We start from the raw sequence: 24130 nt of genomic DNA, 5'->3' as shown, positions 1-24130 counted from the left end.
CTTCATCATCATGTTGCTGCATACATATAAATATAGATTTTTTTTTTATTCAATTAAATAATCTGAATTAATTTGTGTTAACTAATAATAAAATCATTTCCAATTTTCTAAAATGTACGTGGTGTTTAAGTACGATATGACAGGTACTTAAATTGCCTCCTATTCTTGCATTTTAACAACCTTCGGACAAAGTTCAACATTTATATTTATTTTTATTTTTTCAATTTGCACATTGTGTTTGTGTTCACTCTACATTTAATTACATTTACCTTTTTTATGAGCTAATTCATGAATAATGGATAAAATCAATTTACTTTCACAGCTTGCTCAAGTCACAAACTTAAGTATATACATGAATACTGATTGTAAACAACTTTTGACAGAGCATATTGAAGATGAGTTGTGGATGAGCTTTATGAAAGAAGCTCTTATTGATAACAAGATTATGTATGAAGATTTGCAATTTAGTAAGTTGCTAATCTGTTTCTATTCTCTAAAAAAAACTGAATAATTCTTGTTTTTCTATTTACTGTATAATTTTGCATGATTGCAGTAACTGAATAAACAACTGCCATTATTCCCAAAATATGGACACCCCTCAAAGGAAAATGAAACAGTCTAGGTGATGTAGCAGGCTGTTTGAATGTCTCCCACACATGGCATCTTCCTCCTGCTACTGTTTATAAATTTATTAAAAGACAGTTAAATCATCAATATAATTATACTCTTCTAAATTTCTAGTTCTTGAGCCTGTCACAACCAGAGCACGGATAACGTATGATAAATCTGACAGTATGTACATGCGCCCTCGCTTGACAGTAGATATCAACACCGAGGAGATAAATTTGGGTCTTGGTAGATCACAGTATTTAGATATTCTGGACCTTTTAGAAGCGCTACAGTTGATGAAAGTGAACACAGTGTATCGTAAATACCAACCAACAGTATCTGTGAAGAAAGACCCCAAAGCATGGTAAGAAATTTATACTTATCTATATAAGCCTACACAATGATTTCGATTATTGGTACTAAAGCTTATTTGCAACTAGCGACGCAACGCAAGGATGCAACACAAGCATTGAACAGTGGCTTGTCATTGGTCAACTTGCTTGCATTGCGCGTACGTCCCTCCGTTGCATCTCTAGAGTGGGAACCTGATACCTACAAGTTCTCATATGTGCCCAGATCAACTAGGGACTGGAACGAACTACCTCCAAATATACAGAACATTAAAGAAAATGAATCTTTCAAAGAAGTTATCACCTAAATTCAGAGACTAAATTTCAAAGGACCCCGCATGCGCACAAACTCTGCTTGTTTTAATCCTTAAGGATCGCAGAAGCAGTATTCAGAAAAAAGAAAAAAAAAGGAAAAAGAAAAAGAAACAAAAGGAACGCTTTAAGGTATCAGCATGTTGGTGCAGTACCTACTGCTTCCTTTAGCTTGAATCTGACAGTGTAAGCTTAGTTGTCTAGAGATAGTCGCCATCTTGTGATCTAGAGGTCGCGTCCAACCCGGTGATTACTAAACATTTTTTCGCAAAACTGTCGTAGTAATGCAAACCCCCTGATTTCAGCTTCTGGACACAATAGTTACCTTATTTAGTTTTGTTTGTTTGTTTGTTTATTAGTTTTCCACAAATAATACATATATTTTTTTGATAAATCTTTAAATATTTACTTGTATTTAAATGTATTTGGCCTACTGTCTCTGTAAATTGTAATGGTTTACTAATGTTTGTATTTTGTTCAGGTGGATGTATGCATATAACAGCATGGTGGACAAGTACATTAAACCCTGGTCTTGGGAACACATGAAACAACATCGAGAATATTACAGAGCGTACAGGAGTAAATATAAAGACAAGTTAGAACGGGTCAAAGCAGATGATGATGTGAAAAAAAGAATCGAGAAAGAGCTGAGAAATCTGGAGGAAAAACTGGATGTGACAAGTATTACACTTGCAAGAGAACAAGCAAAGATTGAGGTAATGAGTTACATTTCAAGTTCTTTAATATACTGATTAAAAGTACTGTACTGTACATCATCACTATACATCATGCAGAAAAATCTGGGTTCCATAATATAAGTATATAATATAAGTTCCAATAACAACTCCCAGTCCACTCGACTGTAAATGAGTACCTGGTTGAAAAATACCATGGAGGAAGGCTGCATGGAAAGGAACTAACCACCCTACCACAAAAAGCTAATAGCTCATTCTCATTTGTTTCATTGATCAGTTGAAGATACTTTTAATTATATTCTCATGATAAGTTTTAAATTTTCAGTTTGCAAAGCAAGCGCCACTAAGAAGAGAACGAGAACTCCAAAAAGAATCTGAGAAAGGCTGGTTCAGCCGCATATTTGGTTGGGGCGACGATTCGGACGATGATTACGAAGATGACGTTCCAGAAGGTAAGAAGGAACTTTTATCCTAATTTTAATTTTCCCAAACACTGATAATCACTGTTAGTTAGTAGTTAACACTTCATATGTGTTTTGAACTTATTTTAGTGGCAGTGGAACTTGGTGTACTTACATATACCACAGCATTTTAAAAAGGAACAGTTAAAGACTTTTTTTAAAAAGTTTTGTATTTTCTCTTTTGTAGATAACACTTTGTGGGAGAAATTAACTGAAGAAGATAAAACTAAAATATATGAAGGAATTGGATATCAGGAGGGGAGTGAAACATCATCTGAAAAGCCAGTTGAGGTAACTACACATTATTTATCCAAGATTAACAACTGTCTGTCAATTATACCATAGACTGAACTATTCCTAATATGATTTTAATCAATTTTTTATTCTAAAAAATCTGTTTTAATTGTGATATTGATCACATAGATTTTAGATATATAAATTTTTCAAGATAAACCAGATCGGAGGAAGAGTAGATAATTCTAATATTAATGGTGAGAGAGGGCCTAGCATTCTTGTTCCAATTTTGTGTAAAGCTAAACTTAGTAGGTCTAACATTTACCCTAGTGTTTTTCTGTGTAATGCGCGCTCGTTATGTAATAAGATGAATGAATTTGAGTTAGTTTTAGCAAAAAGTAACATTGATATTGCTGGTATAACAGAATCGTGGTTTCATTCTGATTTTTCTTCTGAGTGTTCGGCAGTTCAGGGTTTCTCATGCATTCGGAATGATAGAAGTAATCGCGTTGGCGGTGGTGTTGTTCTATATATTAATGAAGTATATGATTACGAAGTTGATGATGCATGTCCTATTGATCTTGAATGCCTATGCGTTGATGTAAAAATTAACCTCTCTTTCTCAATCGTCACTATTGTCGTCTATTACCCACCTAACTGTAATCGGAATCAACAGCTTACAGAGTTCTTGTGCTCAAGAATTGACTATTTTAGTAGTGTAAGGGATAATGCTGCTTTCATTATTATGGGTGACTTTAATGACTACGATATTGACCCCCTACTTTATCAAACATCATTAGAACAAGTAGTAGATTTTCCCACTCGCGATGATGCATGTCTTGATAAAATGTTAACAAACATCTCTGATCTTTACCAATCCCCTTTAAAACTCTCTCCCCTGGGTCGCAGTGACCATGCCTCCATTCTTTTAAAACCTAATTTTATTCAAAAGAAACCGGTAAAGAGAAGGTTGCTAGTTCGCCGTCCCTTGAAAGACTCGTCCATGCGTGCATTTGGCCAAGTTATTACTGGGATTGACTGGGATGATATAGTTCATGAGGACGACAGTTCTGAATATTTAGCTGCCAAATTTGAAAGTGTGCTTAAGGAAACCTACGAAAAGTCTTTTCCTTCAGTAGTTATTCGTGTCAGAGACAATGATAAACCTTGGTTTAATCAAAGTATTAAAAAAATGATTGAGAAAAGACATCGTGCTTATCGAAAGGGTAACCAAACAAGATACCGTCATTTTAGAAGGCTTGTTCGTTCTGAAGTAAGATTGGCAAAATCAAACTTCTATAAAGAATCTATATCTTCTCTTAGGAAAATTGAGCCCCAGAAGTGGCACAAGAAAGTGCAGAGGATTGCTGGAAAATCAAAACCGCAATCTGCACTTCTTGAACCTGGTTGTGACCCTGATGTTGTTGTAGATGTTGTCAACAAACATTTTGCTAGGATTTGTTCTTTTTTACCTGCATTAGATTTGCGAAATTTACCTGCCTTTCTTCCTTCTGTTAAGCCCCCTGTTATTTTTCCTGGGCAAGTTTTTAAACTATTAAAGGGCATTAATGTGAATAAATCAAGGCATCCTCGTGATATACCTCTCCGATTAATTAAGGAATTTGCCTTAGAACTTGCCCAACCTCTCGCTAAAATATTGAATTGTTGCCTCCAGGATAATAATTTCCCATCTATCTGGAAGAATGCCATCATTACTCCTGTACCCAAAAAGCCAAAGGCTTCTACACCTAATGAACATAGGCCTATATCCATCACGCCTGTTTTTGGTAGAATTTTTGAGAGCTTCCTTTCTGATTGGATAGCTACTGATTTCAGACCTCTTATGGATTCCCAACAGTTTGGAAATGCGAAGGGTTCATCACCGACTCATTACCTTGTTCAACTCTGTAATAGGCTTCTGTCAGGATTAGATAGCTCAGGAATGTATGGTACTATTTGTGCCATAGACTTTAGTAAAGCCTTTGACCGGGTCAACCATTCAATTCTGATTGACAAATTAATTGGTCTTAATATCATGCCCTCTATCATTCCAACGGTGTGTAGCTTCCTCTCGCAAAGAAATCAGTGTGTGCGGTTGGGCGGTTCAGTCTCAGCGCCAGAACCAATTTCGTGCGGAGTGCCTCAGGGTACTAAATTAGGCCCAATCCTATTTACTATCATGGTTAATGATTTGCTCAACAATGTACCTGATAGATGGAAGTTTGTTGATGACCTGACGATTGGCGAGGTGATTTCAGTACAGAGACCTGAAGATAGTTCGATTCAAAGCAACCTTGATGCTCTTTCCAGTTGGTGTGTGGAGAAGGATGCAACTCCAAATCCTGTAAAGTTTCAAGTGATGTGTGTTCATTTTTTGCGTAATGTTCCCCAATTTGAGCCGTTACAAATGGATGGTGTTATACTCGAAGAATCCCAGAGTGTTAAACTTCTTGGAGTGCATCTGCAAAGTGACCTCAAGTGGGACAAGCAGATTAAAGAAGTCGTTTCCAGGGCATCACGTCGTCTATATATGCTATACATTCTGAAGCGTTTTGGAGCCCCAAAGGATGATCTGGTTTTCACTTTTATAACATACATTCGTCCTTTACTTGAATATGCCAGTCCTCTTTGGCATAGCTCGATCACCAATAAACAGAGTGATCAACTTGAATTCATCCAAAAGCGTGTTGTAAAACTTATTATTGGATATCAAAACTATGTTAGTTACGCAAAATCACTTGAAACCCTCAAGTTAAAGACATTGCAGCATAGACGTCAGGTTCTTCTTTATAACTTTGGAAAGGGGCTGCTAAAGTCGGATCGCTTTAAGGAATGGATCCCTGAAAAAGAAAAGCCGACAAGGTGTTTGCGTAAAGTTAATAAGTTTGATGTGCCACGATGTCGGACTAAAAGACTTGCTGCATCAACAATTCCAACTGTTATTGGACTCTTAAATAATGAATAGATTTGGACAATTAACCTTTAAAGACATTTCGAAGAGTATGTTCTATTGTCTCTTTGTCAAGTGGTTGTTTTATGCTTTAAATTTTTTTTTGTAACTACTTATGGGACTATAAAAATGTGATTTATAAGATTCAATTTTTTAAATTTGTAAATATAATATAAGAATTTGTAATTATTAATATCATCCTTTGAATTTGAATTTTGTGCAATTTTTATTGTACTTTTAGTTTAATGAATTTTACATATATTTTATTGGTGTTTAAAAATAATGTGATTATTAATATTAGTCTCTATTTTTTAAAATTGTATATTTAAGAATTTGTGCATTTTTTATGGTAATTTTAAGTTTAACGAATTATACAGTAATTATTACTGTTTCTTAGGCTTTAATGTGTTTTTTCTTCGTTTAACTTTGTTTAGGCTATGTGAATTATCATTTTCATATGTAAGCTCTTCATTTCAACTATGAGTTGTATTTTGAGTCTTTTTATACCGATTAAATAAAAAATAATACTGTAGATACGTATCATACGTACAGTACACATTTTTTAAGTCACATATTCAATTTTTTTTTCCTTTAGTATGTTCAAACCAAGATAATATTTTCTGTGAATCACGGTCAATTTGGTCTTCGTAACAAATCTTTACAAGTATTAAAAGCTTCAGTTGTAGACACTGTTATTGATGTTGAACACAGGCCTGTCAACAGTGGAATACAGTAAGTATTGTAACATCCATACATACACAGGTTTTTCTTTATATATTGTTTGAAGGTTTGCATGGCAAAATCCAATGTTGATATAAAAAGAACTGAAAAGAACTGTTGAGTTTCTCGACGTTTCGATCAATAAGCTTTGATCGTCTTCACAAACTTTATATCAACATATGTTTAGGTAGCAAGTATGTTTAGGAAGTTATATCAGCTTTTTCTCCTTTTCACAGATTTCTTCATCTTCACCGTTTATAACCAGTTTCTATTCCTTTAAATTCCTATAGAGCATAGGTGTTAGGTGCCTGTTTGATATTTTCTTTTCTTTTATATTTGTTTGTTTTGTTATTGGCAGAACAATAAACCCCTTTTTTAAGAAAGTGGAATAGCCCAGTCAAAATTTTTTAAGGTAACCGAATGATTAAATAATTTTGTTTAATTTGTGTTTAGCTTCCAGTTAAGTACAGACTCATTATTGGTAGAGGGATGTCCTAAGAAAAATGAAAATGTAACCATAGTAACATCAGCTAAGGATAAACCAGATGATGTCGCAGGACAAGTGTTTAACGTTGACCTCGAGACTAGTCCGGTCAATGTTTCAGCTGACCTTTCACTCGCAGTGACATCAGAACCTGTTGATATTGTTTATCATGAGGTAATTTATATTTATAAATTTTATTTTTAGTTTTAACTTTGCAAGCACCTATGCCCAGACTATCGGCTTTCTTTGTGTCAATACTCATACTACATGTATTTATTATTTTATTTTCAGAACACAATATCAGAGCTGGTATCATTTTTCACGGTTCCAAATTTGAATATGGACAACTTGAAAGCAGTTGCTTCAACACAATTGATGAAGTTTGCAGAATACAGCACAGCAGGTCTGAAGTATGCTATTGAAAACCATAAGGTACAAGATACAATAATATAATATATATGTAGCACTCTTTATATAAATGACACAGACTGTTGTTTTATTCTCTCAATGGTACTTTATTTACACTATATACAGGTACACAGAGAGTGATTAAGTTGTAGCTATCGGTTCAAGTTATTTCCAAATTGTGTTAATCTACAAGAAGTGTTAATTACAGAACATACATGACTATTTAAGGAGTAGCCCAGTGAGGTGACTTATCAGTTCAGTGACCCTCCTTGTCCCCTCCCAAGAGCTGGTATATCCATTAAGATCACACCCAAGTAATCATTAGTAAGTTATTACCAATTCCATAGAATACGGCAATTAATTATTAGGAGTTGACACCTTAGTGGTTACAGCCCAGGTCTATAGTCTACATTAGTTAAGTATGGAAAACCACATGAATTCCAGGAGAGTGAGTGACCTGCTACATATATAATACAATAATACAATAACACAATAACAGTATTCAAATATGATTGAAAATGTTCATCTGGTTTGTAGTAATTAGTTTATTAGGAATGTTCTTTGTCATGATCATGTCAGCGAAACTGTCAAGAGTTTACATACTAATTGTTGGTTTGGAAAAAAGAACATTTCTAATAAAGTATTCAAATAGTTACATTAAAAACCACGAGGGAAAACATACAATAATATGTTAAACCTTTATTCAATACTTAATACACAAATACGTGAAGCTGAGCTTAAGAATGAATCACCATTAGAAGTATTTTTGATCTCTTTAAAATAATTTTCAGGTTAAATTTTGCAAAACATATCCTATAGTAACAACCTTTACCCTGTATTCATACATATTCATGTCAATTAGTTTGAAAGCCTTTAAAGCACAAAGTGTTATGAACTGAGCATTATAGTTTATCTTTTATTTACTCTATATTTCATATTTCAGACCATTCAACTTGATGTTGATGTGAAATCGCCCAACATTTTGATACCAGAGTTTGGCTCAGTTGACAAAGGAGGTCATTTAATTGTCATCGACCTAGGAAGTCTAAGAGTCTTTAGTGACCTGCAGAATGAAACAGTTTCATTAGAGGTAATCTAGTTTCTTCCTGATCATTTTCATGTGTTTTATACTTTGGTGTTTCTTGGCCACAGGAATTTGTGGAAATGAAATTTAAAAACAATTTTGAAAGAAAAAAAAAGTTTCTTCCTTTTACAAATAAAATACTTTTTTTTTTTCAAACATATACCAATGCTTAAATCTTCTTTCTAGGGTGCAACCAGGACTGAAATCGAAGAACATTTATATGATAAGTTTAATGTTCACATTAATGACATACAGATACTACTTGCCCACACAGGTAAGTGTTTATCATATTTGATTCATGTGTACATTAAAATTGTACTTAAGAAATCATTCGTCTTCGGTGCTAGGTTTTTGGAAATGTCACCATCCAGAATATATACTTCTCTCTGTGTGGAGAAACATTAAAATAATGCAAACTTAAGATAGGTATGCATCTATCATAAGTTTTGGGAAAAAAAAGTATTATTTTGTTCAAATGTTGTTTTTAAGGTGATAACTGGCATGAAAGTCTAGAGCTTCGAGATTCAGAGCGCCACCTATTACCCAGCTTTGGATTGCAACTCAGTTTATTCAACAGTGTACAACCTGAATACAAAGAATTGCCACAGTAAGCAATCGCTTTTTGTTTTTGCACCTCATTCTATCATGTTTATTTTTAGATCATTTCAGGCCAATCATTGTAGGATATTACAGATACAAATATAGATGCTGTACTCTACATTTGCCATTGCAGAGATGTACCCATCCAACCCAGGAAAACCACTCCCTATCAAAATTCAGTGTTTAAATTCAGTGTTTTATTTGATTTCAATCTTTCAGACTGAAAGTCGAAGCAGTTCTTCCTTCAGTTAAGGTGAATATATCTGAGAGCAAGTTGAAAACTTTACTGCAGGTAACTATACCTTTTAATGTAACAATAACATTTTTTAATTCAATATTAAAACCTCACCCCTAGTAACATGTTAATTTTTTTCTTCTAGTTTGTTCATCACCTACCTCTACCATTAAATAAAGCAGAACTTGAAACATCGCCACCTAGAGGTGTGGTCTTCTCGCTGGTGAGTTAATCTTTACTTTCTGATAAATCAAATGTCACCTAGAGCATTTCCTTACCAAATAAACATATTTTTTTTTAAACCCATTCATATTACTTTGTGGATAGAGTACTGCATAAAATGCCTTTCTCAAAAACACTAATAAAACAGAAGTGTCACAGTAAAAAAAAACATTGCATTTATTTGTTTTTATAGGATCCACTTGCGTTAAAGACGGAGCCGTCGATATCGACCCTCAAGAGAGTGAGGAAGAGTTTCAGAGAACCGAGAATAAAACCACCAGTAACAGATGAATCAGATGCTTCAACGCCAACGGAACAACCACTTACAAAGTTAGAAGGTATCATGTTCATTTTAGGTATTTCTGTTTAACAACCACTTACAAAGTTAGAAGGTATCATGTTCATTTTAGGTATTTCTGTTTAACAACCACTTACAAAGTTAGAAGGTATCATGTTCATTTTAGGTATTTCTGTTTAACAACCACTTACAAAGTTAGAAGGTATCATGTTCATTTTAGGTATTTCTGTTTAACAACCACTTACAAAGTTAGAAGGTATCATGTTCATTTTAGGTATTTCTGTTTAACAACCACTTACAAAGTTAGAAGGTATCATGTTCATTTTAGGTATTTCTGTTTAACAACCACTTACAAAGTTAGAAGGTATCATGTTCATTTTAGGTATTTCTGTTTAACAACCACTTACAAAGTTAGAAGGTATCATGTTCATTTTAGGTATTTCTGTTTAACAACCACTTACAAAGTTAGAAGGTATCATGTTCATTTTAGGTATTTCTGTTTAACAACCACTTACAAAGTTAGAAGGTATCATGTTCATTTTAGGTATTTCTGTTTAACAACCACTTACAAAGTTAGAAGGTATCATGTTCATTTTAGGTATTTCTGTTTAACAACCACTTACAAAGTTAGAAGGTATCATGTTCATTTTAGGTATTTCTGTTTAACAACCACTTACAAAGTTAGAAGGTATCATGTTCATTTTAGGTATTTCTGTTTAACAACCACTTACAAAGTTAGAAGGTATCATGTTCATTTTAGGTATTTCTGTTTAACAACCACTTACAAAGTTAGAAGGTATCATGTTCATTTTAGGTATTTCTGTTTAACAACCACTTACAAAGTTAGAAGGTATCATGTTCATTTTAGGTATTTCTGTTTAACAACCACTTACAAAGTTAGAAGGTATCATGTTCATTTTAGGTATTTCTGTTTAACAACCACTTACAAAGTTAGAAGGTATCATGTTCATTTTAGGTATTTCTGTTTAACAACCACTTACAAAGTTAGAAGGTATCATGTTCATTTTAGGTATTTCTGTTTAACAACCACTTACAAAGTTAGAAGGTATCATGTTCATTTTAGGTATTTCTGTTTAACAACCACTTACAAAGTTAGAAGGTATCATGTTCATTTTAGGTATTTCTGTTTAACAACCACTTACAAAGTTAGAAGGTATCATGTTCATTTTAGGTTTTTCTGTTTTAGAACCACTTACAAAGTTAGAAGGTATCATGTTCATTTTAGGTATTTCTGTTTAACAACCACTTACAAAGTTAGAAGGTATCATGTTCATTTTAGGTATTTCTGTTTAACAACCACTTACAAAGTTAGAAGGTATCATGTTCATTTTAGGTTTTTCTGTTTAACAACCACTTACAAAGTTAGAAGGTATCATGTTCATTTTAGGTATTTCTGTTTAACAACCACTTACAAAGTTAGAAGGTATCATGTTCATTTTAGGTATTTCTGTTTAACAACCACTTACAAAGTTAGAAGGTATCATGTTCATTTTAGGTATTTCTGTTTAACAACCACTTACAAAGTTAGAAGGTATCATGTTCATTTTAGGTATTTCTGTTTAACAACCACTTACAAAGTTAGAAGGTATCATGTTCATTTTAGGTATTTCTGTTTAACAACCACTTACAAAGTTAGAAGGTATCATGTTCATTTTAGGTATTTCTGTTTAACAACCACTTACAAAGTTAGAAGGTATCATGTTCATTTTAGGTATTTCTGTTTAACAACCACTTACAAAGTTAGAAGGTATCATGTTCATTTTAGGTTTTTCTGTTTTAGAACCACTTACAAAGTTAGAAGGTATCATGTTCATTTTAGGTATTTCTGTTTAACAACCACTTACAAAGTTAGAAGGTATCATGTTCATTTTAGGTATTTCTGTTTAACAACCACTTACAAAGTTAGAAGGTATCATGTTCATTTTAGGTTTTTCTGTTTAACAACCACTTACAAAGTTAGAAGGTATCATGTTCATTTTAGGTATTTCTGTTTAACAACCACTTACAAAGTTAGAAGGTATCATGTTCATTTTAGGTATTTCTGTTTAACAACCACTTACAAAGTTAGAAGGTATCATGTTCATTTTAGGTATTTCTGTTTAACAACCACTTACAAAGTTAGAAGGTATCATGTTCATTTTAGGTATTTCTGTTTAACAACCACTTACAAAGTTAGAAGGTATCATGTTCATTTTAGGTATTTCTGTTTAACAACCACTTACAAAGTTAGAAGGTATCATGTTCATTTTATTTATTTCTGTTTTAGAAATAAAATGTTTAAATCGTATTAAAATATTTATAAATTACCTCATTATTTCCTATTTCTTTGAATATTTTATTAGAGCCTAAATCACCTGACGTATATTACTCTGCTTCTGACCACTCTGACCAGTCCATTGACCAATGGTCAAAGCAAGACCAAGTGCCGGACTTTGGTGAAAATGATTCTAATAACAACAGAACAACAATACTACTTAGGTTTCTGATTCGTGAGGTAAGTTTAAGTAACTTGATGTTATTACTAAGTTTAAGTAACTTGATGTTATTACTAAGTTTAAGTAACTTGATGTTATTACTAAGTTTAAGTAACTTGATGTTATTACTAAGTTTAAGTAACTTGATGTTATTACTAAGTTTAAGTAACTTGATGTTATTACTAAGTTTAAGTAACTTGATGTTATTACTAAGTTTAAGTAACTTGATGTTATTACTAAGTTTAAGAACTTGATGTTATTACTAAGTTTAAGTAACTTGATGTTATTACTAAGTTTAAGTAACTTGATGTTATTACTAAGTTTAAGAACTTGATGTTATTACTAAGTTTAAGTAACTTGATGTTATTACTAAGTTTAAGTAACTTGATGTTATTACTAAGTTTAAGTAACTTGATGTTATTACTAAGTTTAAGTAACTTGATGTTATTACTAAGTTTAAGAACTTGATGTTATTACTAAGTTTAAGTAACTTGATGTTATTACTAAGTTTAAGTAACTTGATGTTATTACTAAGTTTAAGAACTTGATGTTATTACTAAGTTTAAGTAACTTGATGTTATTACTAAGTTTAAGTAACTTGATGTTATTACTAAGTTTAAGTAACTTGATGTTATTACTAAGTTTAAGTAACTTGATGTTATTACTAAGTTTAAGTAACTTGATGTTATTACTAAGTTTAAGTAACTTGATGTTATTACTAAGTTTAAGTAACTTGATGTTATTACTAAGTTTAAGTAACTTGATGTTATTACTAAGTTTAAGTAACTTGATGTTATTACTAAGTTTAAGTAACTTGATGTTATTACTAAGTTTAAGTAACTTGATGTTATTACTAAGTTTAAGTAACTTGATGTTATTACTAAGTTTAAGTAACTTGATGTTATTACTAAGTTTAAGTAACTTGATGTTATTACTAACATTACATGAAAGTTTGAGCCACGATTGTTAAAATAGTCATGTGCCTTTCTGTTGTAAATTGAATGACCTTAAGGTCGTTAAGGTACTTTTACAGGCTCACTCATTAAATGGAATAAACAGTAATAAAACATCCATTCTCTTCCCTCTCCTATAGAGGGCTCACTCATGTGTAACAAACCCATCACTGTACGTAATATTTGATTTTTAACAATTAATAGGTTGTCTGTAATATTTCAACATGCAAAGAAGCGCGGTCTGTTGATGATGTTGATTCCGGTACATCTTCTGACGAGGCTGGCATATTGGAGACGGAGTATATAACATTACGTGTTGATTCGTTGATGGTAGATGGCGCCATTAGTACACATGGAATGGCTTTCCAGTTTGGTCTTGGTGGAATTCAAGTTATTGATAAACTGCATGTTGGTAAGTTTCTACTGGTATTGGTTCAAGTAACCGTCTTCATAGAGACATCTGGTAGCCATAAAGTTGGCATTTGGATTAACGCTACACTTATTTATAATAGATAATATTTTGGCAAGCCATTTTGTGGCCTTATTTGTCTGTGTTTTTATAAGGATTTTTAAGAGGTTTTAGTTCTATTATTTTTTCCCCTTTTGACAAAGTGTATATCATAGGTATTGGTGTATTTTTGGAATCATATGTTACATTTTGTAATCAAGAAATCCTTTTATTTTTATAGGCGCTTTAGGAACTTATCTTCATCTTGTAAGTTCAGCTTCTAAGTCTGAACTCATCTCTATTTTGTATAGAAAAGTAAGTTTTATTATTCACCCAATCCTCCTCCTTCCCACCCAACCTCTTCCTTCCCGCCCATTCTCCTTTCCACCCCTCTCTCTTCTTCCCACCCCATCCTTCTTCCCACCCCATCCTCCTCCTTCCCACCCCATCCTCCTCCTTCCCACCTCATCCTTCTCCTTCCTGCCCATCCTCTTTTCCACACCTCTCTGGGTAACATTACAACTGTATAAACTGAGTATTTCATTTTCCAGGTATCAACAGAATGTCCAGACTTGCAGTCTTATTACAATGGTATGGAGCAAGCTGTTGTTATCAAGTTTACAGCACTAAATGTTATCTTTCACAAAACTGCCATGCTGTATCTCAGAAAATATGTACAGAACATTACTCAAAGGTAAAGCCTTACAGAGGTTTATGTATTATTAGGGAGCTTTTGATTTGCGATCACCTACCTAGGTCAGGTCAATTGATGTGTCATTGGTCGTCGTCGTCGCAAAACTGTGTTGAGGTTTTGGAGTGAAGAAACACTTCCCAATATCCCCACAGTGAATACTATTGATCCTATTATTATTTTGGTTTTGTATAAGTAGATGCTGTCCTTATCTCTTGCATACTCTGTAATAATTAGGATTGATCGTTTTTTCTTCACAACTTTTTTTTTTTTTTCAATAATAATGTAATAATTAGAATTTATGGGTTTTTTCTTCACAACTAAACATTATATTTTGCTTGTATTACTAATATCCTGTTTTTATCGTAGTACTATCACTAAGCCATCTGTGCCTGAGATACATGTTGTACAGCCTGCATCCTCAACCTCTCACACCGTACCAGTTACACCAAAAACTGATGGTAAGTGTAATGTTGAGGATTAGATTGAGTTGTGGAGCTGTAGCTTGGTGCTTAACACACTTGTCTTACATTCTTAAAGTCCAGGGTTCAACCTGGCTTAGTGTCACTCACAACTCTTTCTAATCCACTGCCCAAACCTCAAATGAGACTTGATTTATAAGCACAATAAATTGTTTATCCATCCTGTAATTGACAAGTTTCTTATTGTTGTGGTTTTTGTATTTGTTGCTCATTCATCAAATACAATTATTACAAATACATATACAAATGACATGTTGAAAGCAAGAGGATAACCCTATAAGCTCTCAGCTTGTGTCCATAGGATGTATATTATATTATTTATGATGCAAATCTTGAAATAGAATCACTACTTTTATTATTAATATTATTTTTTGTTTGTAGTTTCTTCGTCAACCTATCTACCAGCCATGACTAAGTTACACATTCAGGCCAAGATGGACTTCATTAGTGTGTCATTTATGGACACAAACCAAACACTGGCTAAGCTTTTTATTCGTGATCTAGAGGCGTCCATGACGGACAAAGCAAACAGAACAACAATCAGAGCAAGGTATAAAAACTGTTGATATAAAAAGAACAATCGTTTCATTAGATAAATGGAAGATTTATGTTCTCAAAAACCAGCATTTAGTTTCTGTGTGGCCTATGGCATACTGAACTGAACATTTACAATAATAATTCTACCTTCAATGTATGGTATTTTGAGAGATTCTGCATCCGTATCACACATAAATACATCTTTATTATTTTGTATTACATATCTTTAAACATCACATCTATGAACATTGCATTGCATATATTGTACATACAGTATCTTTATTTCTTTTTATCACATCTATGAACATTTTTCCAGGCTGAAGGATTTCTCGGTGGAAGACTCTGAAGTAAATAATCTTTACACTAAGATCTTGTGTCTAGAGGACCCAACAGCATTTGAAGCCAAGGTACTTATTGCAATGTTACTTTGGCTTATGTTAGCAAAATTCCAGAATAACATATAAACCTACTATACTTTGTAAAAACACTTGGTGCTGTTTTTTTTGTGGCATATTTAGGTATCTTACCTTTCTACCACACTGGTGTGTTGTTAATCATTACATATAATTTATTTTTCAGCTAGTTTTATTCAAACGAGATAAGAAAGGAGATTTGCCGGTGTTGGGTAGTGGTGATGTAATTCCAGTGGATGCTTGCGTACGTCTTCGAGTTGGACGCGTACAAGCCGTTCTTGTTTATCAGTTTGTTCGCGACTTTATTGTAAGTATTCTTTTTCTTTTTAATCCTGCTGGCTTGTAGTTAACTACCTATTCAAACATGAACGTTGATGTAGAAAAAAGTAAATGTTCTTTGTGTAATTTATTGTTTTTATTACTTTTTTTTAGAATTTCTTTGAACCATTTAGCAGTACTGAAGTTTTAACCAATGCAACAGTTGCATCGCAGAAAGCTGTTCAAAAACAGGTAAGCTGTTATTTTTTTCATTGTTATAATAATGTTATAGGTCATGTTTGAGCCTGTACTTATTTTAATACTTCCCATCGAAAGAGGTTGCTGTTGGAAACCCCTGGGTCTAGTGTGTGTGGGTCAAACCCCTGGGTCTAGTGTGTGTGGGTCAAACCCCTAGGTTTAGTGTGTGTGGGTCAAACCCTGGGTCTAGTGTGTGTGGGTCAAACCCCTGGGTCTAGTGTGTGTGGGTCAAACCCCTGGGTCTAGTGTGTGTGGGTCAAACCCCTGGGTCTAGTGTGTGTGGATCATGTGTATTTGTATTGTTCATGTAAAATATAGAATAAATGATTGAATTGATGACTGAAAAAAACTGAATATTCAGTAAACCTGTAGTACTTATTCCTGTTGAGCTGTATTGATTGCTATTGGTTTAAACTTGTTTCTTTTTCTTTACATTTTTAGGTTGAGGAATTAACCAAGCAAGGTATGCGTATTAATCTGAACATCAACATCCGTGCACCAGTGATTCTAATTCCTCAAAGCTTCCATTCACCAGACACTCTGGTTGTACATCTTGGTGATCTCATCATAAAGAACACAATCAAGATGGCTACCAACTCAAATTATCTGATTGATTTCATGAATGTGTCTTTGAATTCTGTGCAAATCTCCAGGTAAAGTACTTCTTAAAATAAAGGTTAACATTGAAAGGTCATTTATTCAATATTCATAATATACATTACAAAAAATTAAATTATTATACATCATCAATTTCTTTTCACTTAAGCTTTCAAGATTGTAACTGGTTGGTTTTGTCTGCTTTGTTTATTTGGATTGCAATAAATATTGAATTACAATGACATACAACTAAGTTGCTTATAAATTGCTATACAGTTGAACAAAAAGAACCAGCAATTCATTGTTGTGGTAAAAAATCTGTATTTAAAAAAGAGTCTTCAAATGTTTTACAGAGCTACTACTGGAGCACACCAGGTGCTAGGATCTCGTCGTCTCATTGTTGAGCCCGTCAGTCTTCATGTAGATATTACCAGAGCAGTGGCACCGTTCCCTAGTGATGTCATACCTTTTGACATTACTGGACGATTGGAAAATATTAAGGTGAGTATTTCAGTTTAAAAAAGGTTGTGATTATAGAACTCACAAATTGTCGAGTTAGTTGGTCTAGTAGGACAAATTTGAAATCTTTAGTGCCTAAATTAGAATTGTGGTTTTGGGTGCGTTTACTTTTTTTCTAAAATTGACAGTTAAAAGAAACATAATGTGTTGTTTTAGTAATTTTTAGATGTTTTGTTAGTAATAATAATATTTCAAATTTGTTATTTTCCATATTACAATCAAATAATAATGCAATAATCTAATTTTGCTAATGGTGTTGTACAATATTATTTCTTTATCATTTTCATAGGTAAACATTGGAGAAGATGATCTTGTAATCATTTTTGCTGTTTTAAATGAGAACCTATTTCCTGTCAGTGAACAAGTTGTTCTTGGTAAGTACAATGTAATGTAACATCTCAAAACGAATTTATAAATATTAGCTCCAATCCAAAATAGTTCTTTTGTTACATATTTTTAATCAACCTTTAAGTACATATTTGATCATTTTTTTTATATAAAATTCTCAATTTTTGTTCAGATAAAACTCCACCAGTAATAGATGATAGCAGTGTTAGCCAAGACAGTGATGTCATGGTTACCACAGCAACAATAGATGCACAGTCTTCTATAAATATCAAGATGGCGTTTGTTATGGAAGGAATGGAAATAGAACTGTTCACAAACGAACCTAGATTGGTAAGTAAAGTTAAAGTTTTTGAAAATGAATAAGTTGAATTTGATCATTTTGCTGCGAGTACCTAATAACATCATCAAAAAACAGAATTTGTAATTCAATTGTAGGAAGCTGTAATCATGTCATAATTACACTACAATATGTAATTGTCCGTTTTGTGAAATGTTGTACTGTAGTCCTAAAACAATACCTTGAATATTTGTAATGGGTACTGTAATTTTTTTAAACTATTTTGCAGAGGAAAAACGGCCAAGGACTCCTCCTGCGTGAAGAGCAAGATGGACTGTCAAGATTCCAACTGCATGAGGTTGAAGGAAATGCCACCTTTTATGAAAATGGATCAATCCAACTCAGTGCATCTATACACTGCATATCATTGGAAGATATCAGATGGAGCAGTCCATTAGCAATTAAAAGGTGAGTCAATTTTGTAAATATTATTGAATAGATTATGGAAAAAGAGACAAGAGCACAGAAACACTAAAAACAAAAAGAAATGGATACATGATTATGCGCAATGTATAAATATGACACATACATTTTTTTGTTTTTGTAGACTTATCCATCAATCAGGTCAAAGTGGAAACAAGGAACCAAAGGATAAATCAGTGCATGCGTTACCAATGGTTACTATATCATTTACAAAAGATTCAGCTGGAAACAGAAATTGTAAGTACTTAATTGAAAATTTTGAAATAAATGAAAAATCAATAATTATTTATTTTTCATTTATTTCAACATCTTCAATTAATATATAACACAGTTTTAGGTCAAGAAAAATACATAAGATGCAGTATATACAAACGATCTAAAAAAAAAAGAGATATGTCTTAGAATTGCAATAATACTAGTAGATTTAAGTTTTGACTAGTAGACACTAACACAATAACAAACCATCCTGCCATAAACAGAAAAAAATGGAAACAAATTGTGGAAAGCGTAATGTCGGAAGACGGAAAACGTTAACAACATGTCATTAAGTTTTGAAATATGATTTTAGTCAAATACTAATATGTAAAGTACAGTTTTAATGTATAGCTGATAAATATTATCCAGGCTACATCATTATTTCTTCTACATATATTTTTTTAATTCAAATTCTTTTTTTTTAGTGGATTTTGCATTAGAAGGAATGCGCATCAACATCTTCATCCACTACTTATTAGCTGTCTACAACTTCTTGTCAAGTTCTATAGCCAAGGCCACACCGGCTACTAAGGTCAGTACTAGCCCCACTGGGCCACTCAACCGGCAAGTGTCCAATGAGGCTAGTTCACCTTCTAAAGGGAGCCTGAAGATTACTGGCCGATTGAAGAAACCAGAGGTTGTACTCTTTGCTGATCCTACCAGTCAGAACAGCCAAGTCCTTGTGCTTCAGGTAAGTAAGTGGAGGGAAACCTCCAAATGTTATTACTTTCTAGGTTTTGCCTCTTAATTATTTATATATAAATTGTTATTTTGTTTACTTTGAAAGATAAGAAATAAATGTTATTATGAAATGAAATGTATGTTCTTTAGGTAAAACAAATTGGTTTTTTTTCTATACAATGATGAAAGATTCATTTTTCCTAATATTCTATATTTGAACACTCTGTATGAAATCCAAAAATGAACAAAAATCATTTTCACAAACCTGTATATGAATAGAATATATTATATTAATATTATTCTCAAAGTAATTTAAATATTATAATAATGTAGAATTGTATTTGGGCATTATTTGTATTAGTTTCAAGTATCTGTTTTCTAATGTTTAAATGTTATTGTGTACTGTAGGTTGAAGGTGACCTCAACTACCAGCAGTCGTCCACTATTGATAAACTGGAAGCTAAGTTACAACAAATACAAATTTTCTCATGTATCTACTCTCAAGCATTGAGGACAGCTTATCAGGTTATATTGTTAATTGTTACTTTATCCCATTGTATACAAAGTACATAACATATATAGCACAGACAACAATGTTTTATACATTGCCTTGGGTACAATGCAGCATCAAAGTACTTTTTCCAATTCTCTGAAAACTTAACACTCTTTTGATCTACACTACTAAGTATGGTTTTCTCAGGCTTAAAGAAATCTGCTTTTTAGATAGCTTAATTTATGATTTTATTATTATTATTCATTATTTATAAAGCGCCTTTCAAGAAGATAAAAGTGCTGTACAAAATAAACAACAGAAACCACATAAAAAAAAAAATGTTGAAGTAGGTCTGTCATTGCCTTTTATAACTTTAAAAACATTACCCACTTTTTGGTTTTAAGGTACTTGATCCTTGTATGCTAAATTTTCATCGAACTTTAAACCGGCAAGGTGTTGAAGAGATTGGTGTGAATCTATCAAGTGTCCGTACACGTATCTCACCACGTGTTGTTTTTATGATTCAAGATATAGTGCATGGACTGAGAGCATTCACTGTTGTGAGTATATCTATAAACCTGCTATTTGTATAAACAAAATAGTCAATATATATTCACAATGACCAGTTAACCTTTAAAGAAATCAAACATTTTATTAAAGTTAAATAGTTAAACTTAATACAATCAATATTTGAATTTAAGCTTTTACATTATGAATGAAAGAAAATTTACTTTAATTTAAAGAAAAAATAATTATATAAAAACATCATTAAGAAATTCAAAACTTTTTTTTTTTTTATTTTAGAAAACGCCAAAGGGCCCATCTATGACTTCAGATGATAGCCGTGAAGATATGTGGACACCAAAACCAATATTCACAACTGCTTTTCCCAAACGAAAAGGTAAATTATATTTTAATATAGAAATTAATATTAATGATGAAATATCTAGTTTTAGTTTATTATTTTGTTTGTTTCTTATATTTACATTTTTGTTTATTTCGTGAGATCCCTACCTGTATAGACTCTACATATGGGCACCCCTCAAACGGAAAATGGAATAGTCCATGCGCCGAAGCAGGCCGTACAAACATCTCTCACACATGACGTCCTCATATTCCTTTGTGTATTTAATTCTTATAGTTACATTTGTGTTTATTTCGTGAGATCCCTACCTGTATAGACTCTACATATGCCATTATTCACAATATGGGCACCCCTCAAACGGAAAATGGAATAGTCCATGCGCCGAAGCAGGCCGTACAAACATCTCTCACACATGACGTCCTCATATTCCTTTGTGTATTTAATTCTTATACTTATTTTTTATTTGGTGATATTTATATTTTTTTTAATTTATAATCTGACTTTTTACATGAAATCCTGTAGGCTCTGTTAAAAGACAAAAAGGTGAGAACTGAATGATGAAATTATAGATATGCAGTGTTGTAGACAATAAGACAAAATAACTACCTTTGCTATTTACACACACTTTCAGGTTTATATAGTGATTGTGTGGTTGAATATTGCCACTAACAACATATACAATTTTGTTTCATTTGACCTTGATAAAACAAACATTTATTTTTAACAAACTTATAAAAAAAAAGTGTTTTTGGCATTTATTTCTTGTGTTTTCTCAGGTCCTAGTGGATGTTTTTGCCAAAATAAACATTAATAATTTAAAAAGTCAAGATTCTCTGACACTGATTAATTGTGCGATATTAAAAAAAATAGTTTGAATTTACTTAGATATTGTGTACTGCATTTGCATTACTAACAAGTCACTTGAGATGAAGTGGCAAATGTTTTAGCTAATGTATACATCGCTTTAGTTTGAAGTGCTTACAATTTAGTAATTGTATAGTTGCTTGTAAGTTATTGGCATTATAACATGTGATAGAGTGTTTTGTTTGTTCTGTATTATTACAACCTGCAGCCTCATGATTACATTTTGTATCATTTATTTTGTCCATAAAAAAAATAAATAAAAAATACATTTTAAAATCTCATTAAACTTTATTGTTCCTAATTGCTCATTTTATTCCATTTTGTAGAGAGTGACCAAACACAAGTGGACTTCAGTCCGTTGGATGCCCAGCAGATCAAGCAAAAACTGACCATTGAAACTAAACAAATTCAGTTGACCCTTGACATTGAACAAGGGTCAGATCATGTACCAATGCTGTGTGTCCGAAGCAAGGTGGAATCTGTACTCACCAACTGGTCAACAATGGTCAGTGTAATTTCTTCTTTAGATCTTTCAACCAACCAAATCAATACATTTTCCAACCACATTATTAATGGTACCTTTTTTTTCCCAAATATTACTAGTACCCATAAAACTACTACTTAAGTTTTTTTTCTCGTCTTTTAGATGAATTTGAAGTTCGAAGTAAGTGCTGAGGCTTGGTTGTACAATGAACGCTTAACAACATGGGAGCCACTGATTGAACCAGTAATGGAAAAGGAGGGTGTTTACAGACCATGGGAGCTTCTTGTTAGGGTGCGTAATTTGAAACAACAGGAAGCATAGTTTTCTTTCTTGTATGAAGATGTACAACTTGCCAAAAATAAGCCATTTTTAATAGTCGTTGGGTATTTTTAATGACAAAATATTTTTTCCCCATTAAATAATGTTTCTATCCAAATTAGGTATTTAATCTGAAAGGTACAATACACATAACATTAGATTATAAGGACCTAGAATAGAAATAGAAAAAATTAGACATACATACATCAATATAAAATAATATCTAGAGCTGGAGGTTACCATAAAATATACCTTTAATTAATTAGGTTTTTTTTTAATGAATTTATATTTATACTTGTTGATTGTTGAACTTTTTAGATGTGCCAAGCTCCAAGTCAACCTATTACATGTACCAATGAATCAGATCTAGCCTTTGAGTCATGTGACCAGCATGATGGCGCTCCAAGACTAATACCACAGATACTGGGTTCAGACAGCGGAAGTGAGACAGACTCAAGTCCAGATGATGAATTAGAATGGGATGGGAACTATAGTAGCAGCTTACTTAGCAGTGGTAAGTTAGTTTCCAAAATGTATAATATATTATATTTTTTGCCTTACAGCAAACCATTAAACAATTAGAATAATATAAGGCGAATAAGAATTGATTTAATGAATATTCATGTAGGAAATAATAACTAATGAATATTCATCATCTGCAGGCAGTAGTAAATTATATTGTTGTATAATTTAATAATTTTTATAGATTTGCAAATCTTAAACTTTGTCTAAATCTTTTATTATTTTTTTAGATGTTGGTACTCCTTCAGATGCGCCTGACCGAACTTTCAACCCTGTATCTGGGCAAGACGGTGAGGATGACGTGGAAGAAGAAGGAAACTTCTTTAATAAAGTAGTTGACTTCATCACAGACATGTTTTCAGATAGCGAATCAGAAGATGATGCAGAAACAGATGGAGACAGTGGCACTCGACAGAAAACAAAACAGGATGGGCATGGCAGGTCAAAGGTCGCTGCATCATTGACATCAAGTAGGAGCCAATCGCGAGGTAATAATTTTACTAGATTTATGTATGAATTAAGAATAGAATAGTCTGTTAAACAATAAGAACATTGTAGTTGTTAGTTAGCATGCATGGTAATTGTAGGTAGGTAACAATTGGCCAAATTCCCAGTTGGCATTTGCAGGTGTTTTTTAAACTTTACAAAACACTACATTGCATATATTGATACATACATTTTTATTTTTAGAAGACTTCTTTGCTTTACGATGTTGTCTATTTTTTTTTTTTTGCTTGTCTTTTATATGCTAATTTTATCAGATATGATTTGATATATTAATAAAGAATTGAATTATTTAAATTTTTATCTTTACAGATGATATTGATTTTGAAGATGTAGAAGAAAAAGAGAAATTATCAACATACATCATAATCAGCTCACCAGATGCGTTGGAGTTATCAGTGACGCCATTTGCTTTGGAAATAATGAATAACGTAACTGATGGGTTTGTAAACAAACCAGAAGGCTTAATGGAAGTTAAACGTCAAATCTCTCAACCGCCATTTACTATCAAGAACACTACAAACATGTCAATCAAGGTCAAACTACCTACAACACTTCAGGTAACACAAATTGTTTTATATTTGTCTTTATTTTTTAATCATTCTTTCATTTATCATTCACCTTTTTATTTTGGAATACCATAATTAAATAATATATCCATAGTAAATAAATAAGCTTTAACTAAGAAATCGTTGTACAGATAACAAAAGTTGAAGTTGTACA

At 32.5% G+C, this 24130-nt stretch overlaps 1 protein-coding gene across 1 annotated transcript in view; it reads left to right on the top strand.

Annotated features, from left to right (window-relative positions):
* The window catches only part of LOC140055333 (intermembrane lipid transfer protein VPS13A-like), a 76614-nt gene that overhangs the window by 15968 nt on the left and 36516 nt on the right, over nucleotides 1-24130 (top strand). The window contains exons 9-46 of the mRNA XM_072100648.1: nucleotides 323-467; nucleotides 742-973; nucleotides 1753-1987; nucleotides 2292-2418; nucleotides 2615-2718; nucleotides 6207-6343; nucleotides 6785-6989; nucleotides 7107-7247; nucleotides 8167-8313; nucleotides 8494-8581; nucleotides 8797-8914; nucleotides 9127-9199; nucleotides 9288-9365; nucleotides 9558-9702; nucleotides 12026-12177; nucleotides 13315-13522; nucleotides 13800-13873; nucleotides 14110-14252; nucleotides 14619-14710; nucleotides 15113-15281; nucleotides 15585-15675; nucleotides 15848-15988; nucleotides 16114-16191; nucleotides 16639-16850; nucleotides 17148-17295; nucleotides 17603-17687; nucleotides 17834-17991; nucleotides 18228-18406; nucleotides 18546-18658; nucleotides 19102-19367; nucleotides 19766-19882; nucleotides 20255-20410; nucleotides 20655-20751; nucleotides 21906-22084; nucleotides 22226-22354; nucleotides 22700-22895; nucleotides 23134-23391; nucleotides 23720-23967. Of these exons, the coding sequence (XP_071956749.1) occupies nucleotides 323-467; nucleotides 742-973; nucleotides 1753-1987; nucleotides 2292-2418; nucleotides 2615-2718; nucleotides 6207-6343; nucleotides 6785-6989; nucleotides 7107-7247; nucleotides 8167-8313; nucleotides 8494-8581; nucleotides 8797-8914; nucleotides 9127-9199; nucleotides 9288-9365; nucleotides 9558-9702; nucleotides 12026-12177; nucleotides 13315-13522; nucleotides 13800-13873; nucleotides 14110-14252; nucleotides 14619-14710; nucleotides 15113-15281; nucleotides 15585-15675; nucleotides 15848-15988; nucleotides 16114-16191; nucleotides 16639-16850; nucleotides 17148-17295; nucleotides 17603-17687; nucleotides 17834-17991; nucleotides 18228-18406; nucleotides 18546-18658; nucleotides 19102-19367; nucleotides 19766-19882; nucleotides 20255-20410; nucleotides 20655-20751; nucleotides 21906-22084; nucleotides 22226-22354; nucleotides 22700-22895; nucleotides 23134-23391; nucleotides 23720-23967 (5664 nt within the window). The remainder of the gene's footprint in view (nucleotides 1-322; nucleotides 468-741; nucleotides 974-1752; nucleotides 1988-2291; nucleotides 2419-2614; nucleotides 2719-6206; nucleotides 6344-6784; nucleotides 6990-7106; nucleotides 7248-8166; nucleotides 8314-8493; nucleotides 8582-8796; nucleotides 8915-9126; nucleotides 9200-9287; nucleotides 9366-9557; nucleotides 9703-12025; nucleotides 12178-13314; nucleotides 13523-13799; nucleotides 13874-14109; nucleotides 14253-14618; nucleotides 14711-15112; nucleotides 15282-15584; nucleotides 15676-15847; nucleotides 15989-16113; nucleotides 16192-16638; nucleotides 16851-17147; nucleotides 17296-17602; nucleotides 17688-17833; nucleotides 17992-18227; nucleotides 18407-18545; nucleotides 18659-19101; nucleotides 19368-19765; nucleotides 19883-20254; nucleotides 20411-20654; nucleotides 20752-21905; nucleotides 22085-22225; nucleotides 22355-22699; nucleotides 22896-23133; nucleotides 23392-23719; nucleotides 23968-24130) is intronic.

This window comes from Antedon mediterranea, chromosome 7 (assembly GCF_964355755.1).
Source record: "Antedon mediterranea chromosome 7, ecAntMedi1.1, whole genome shotgun sequence".
In the NCBI taxonomy this organism is placed as follows: Eukaryota; Metazoa; Echinodermata; class Crinoidea; order Comatulida; family Antedonidae; genus Antedon; species Antedon mediterranea.
This window is presented reverse-complemented; position numbering and strand designations above follow the sequence as displayed.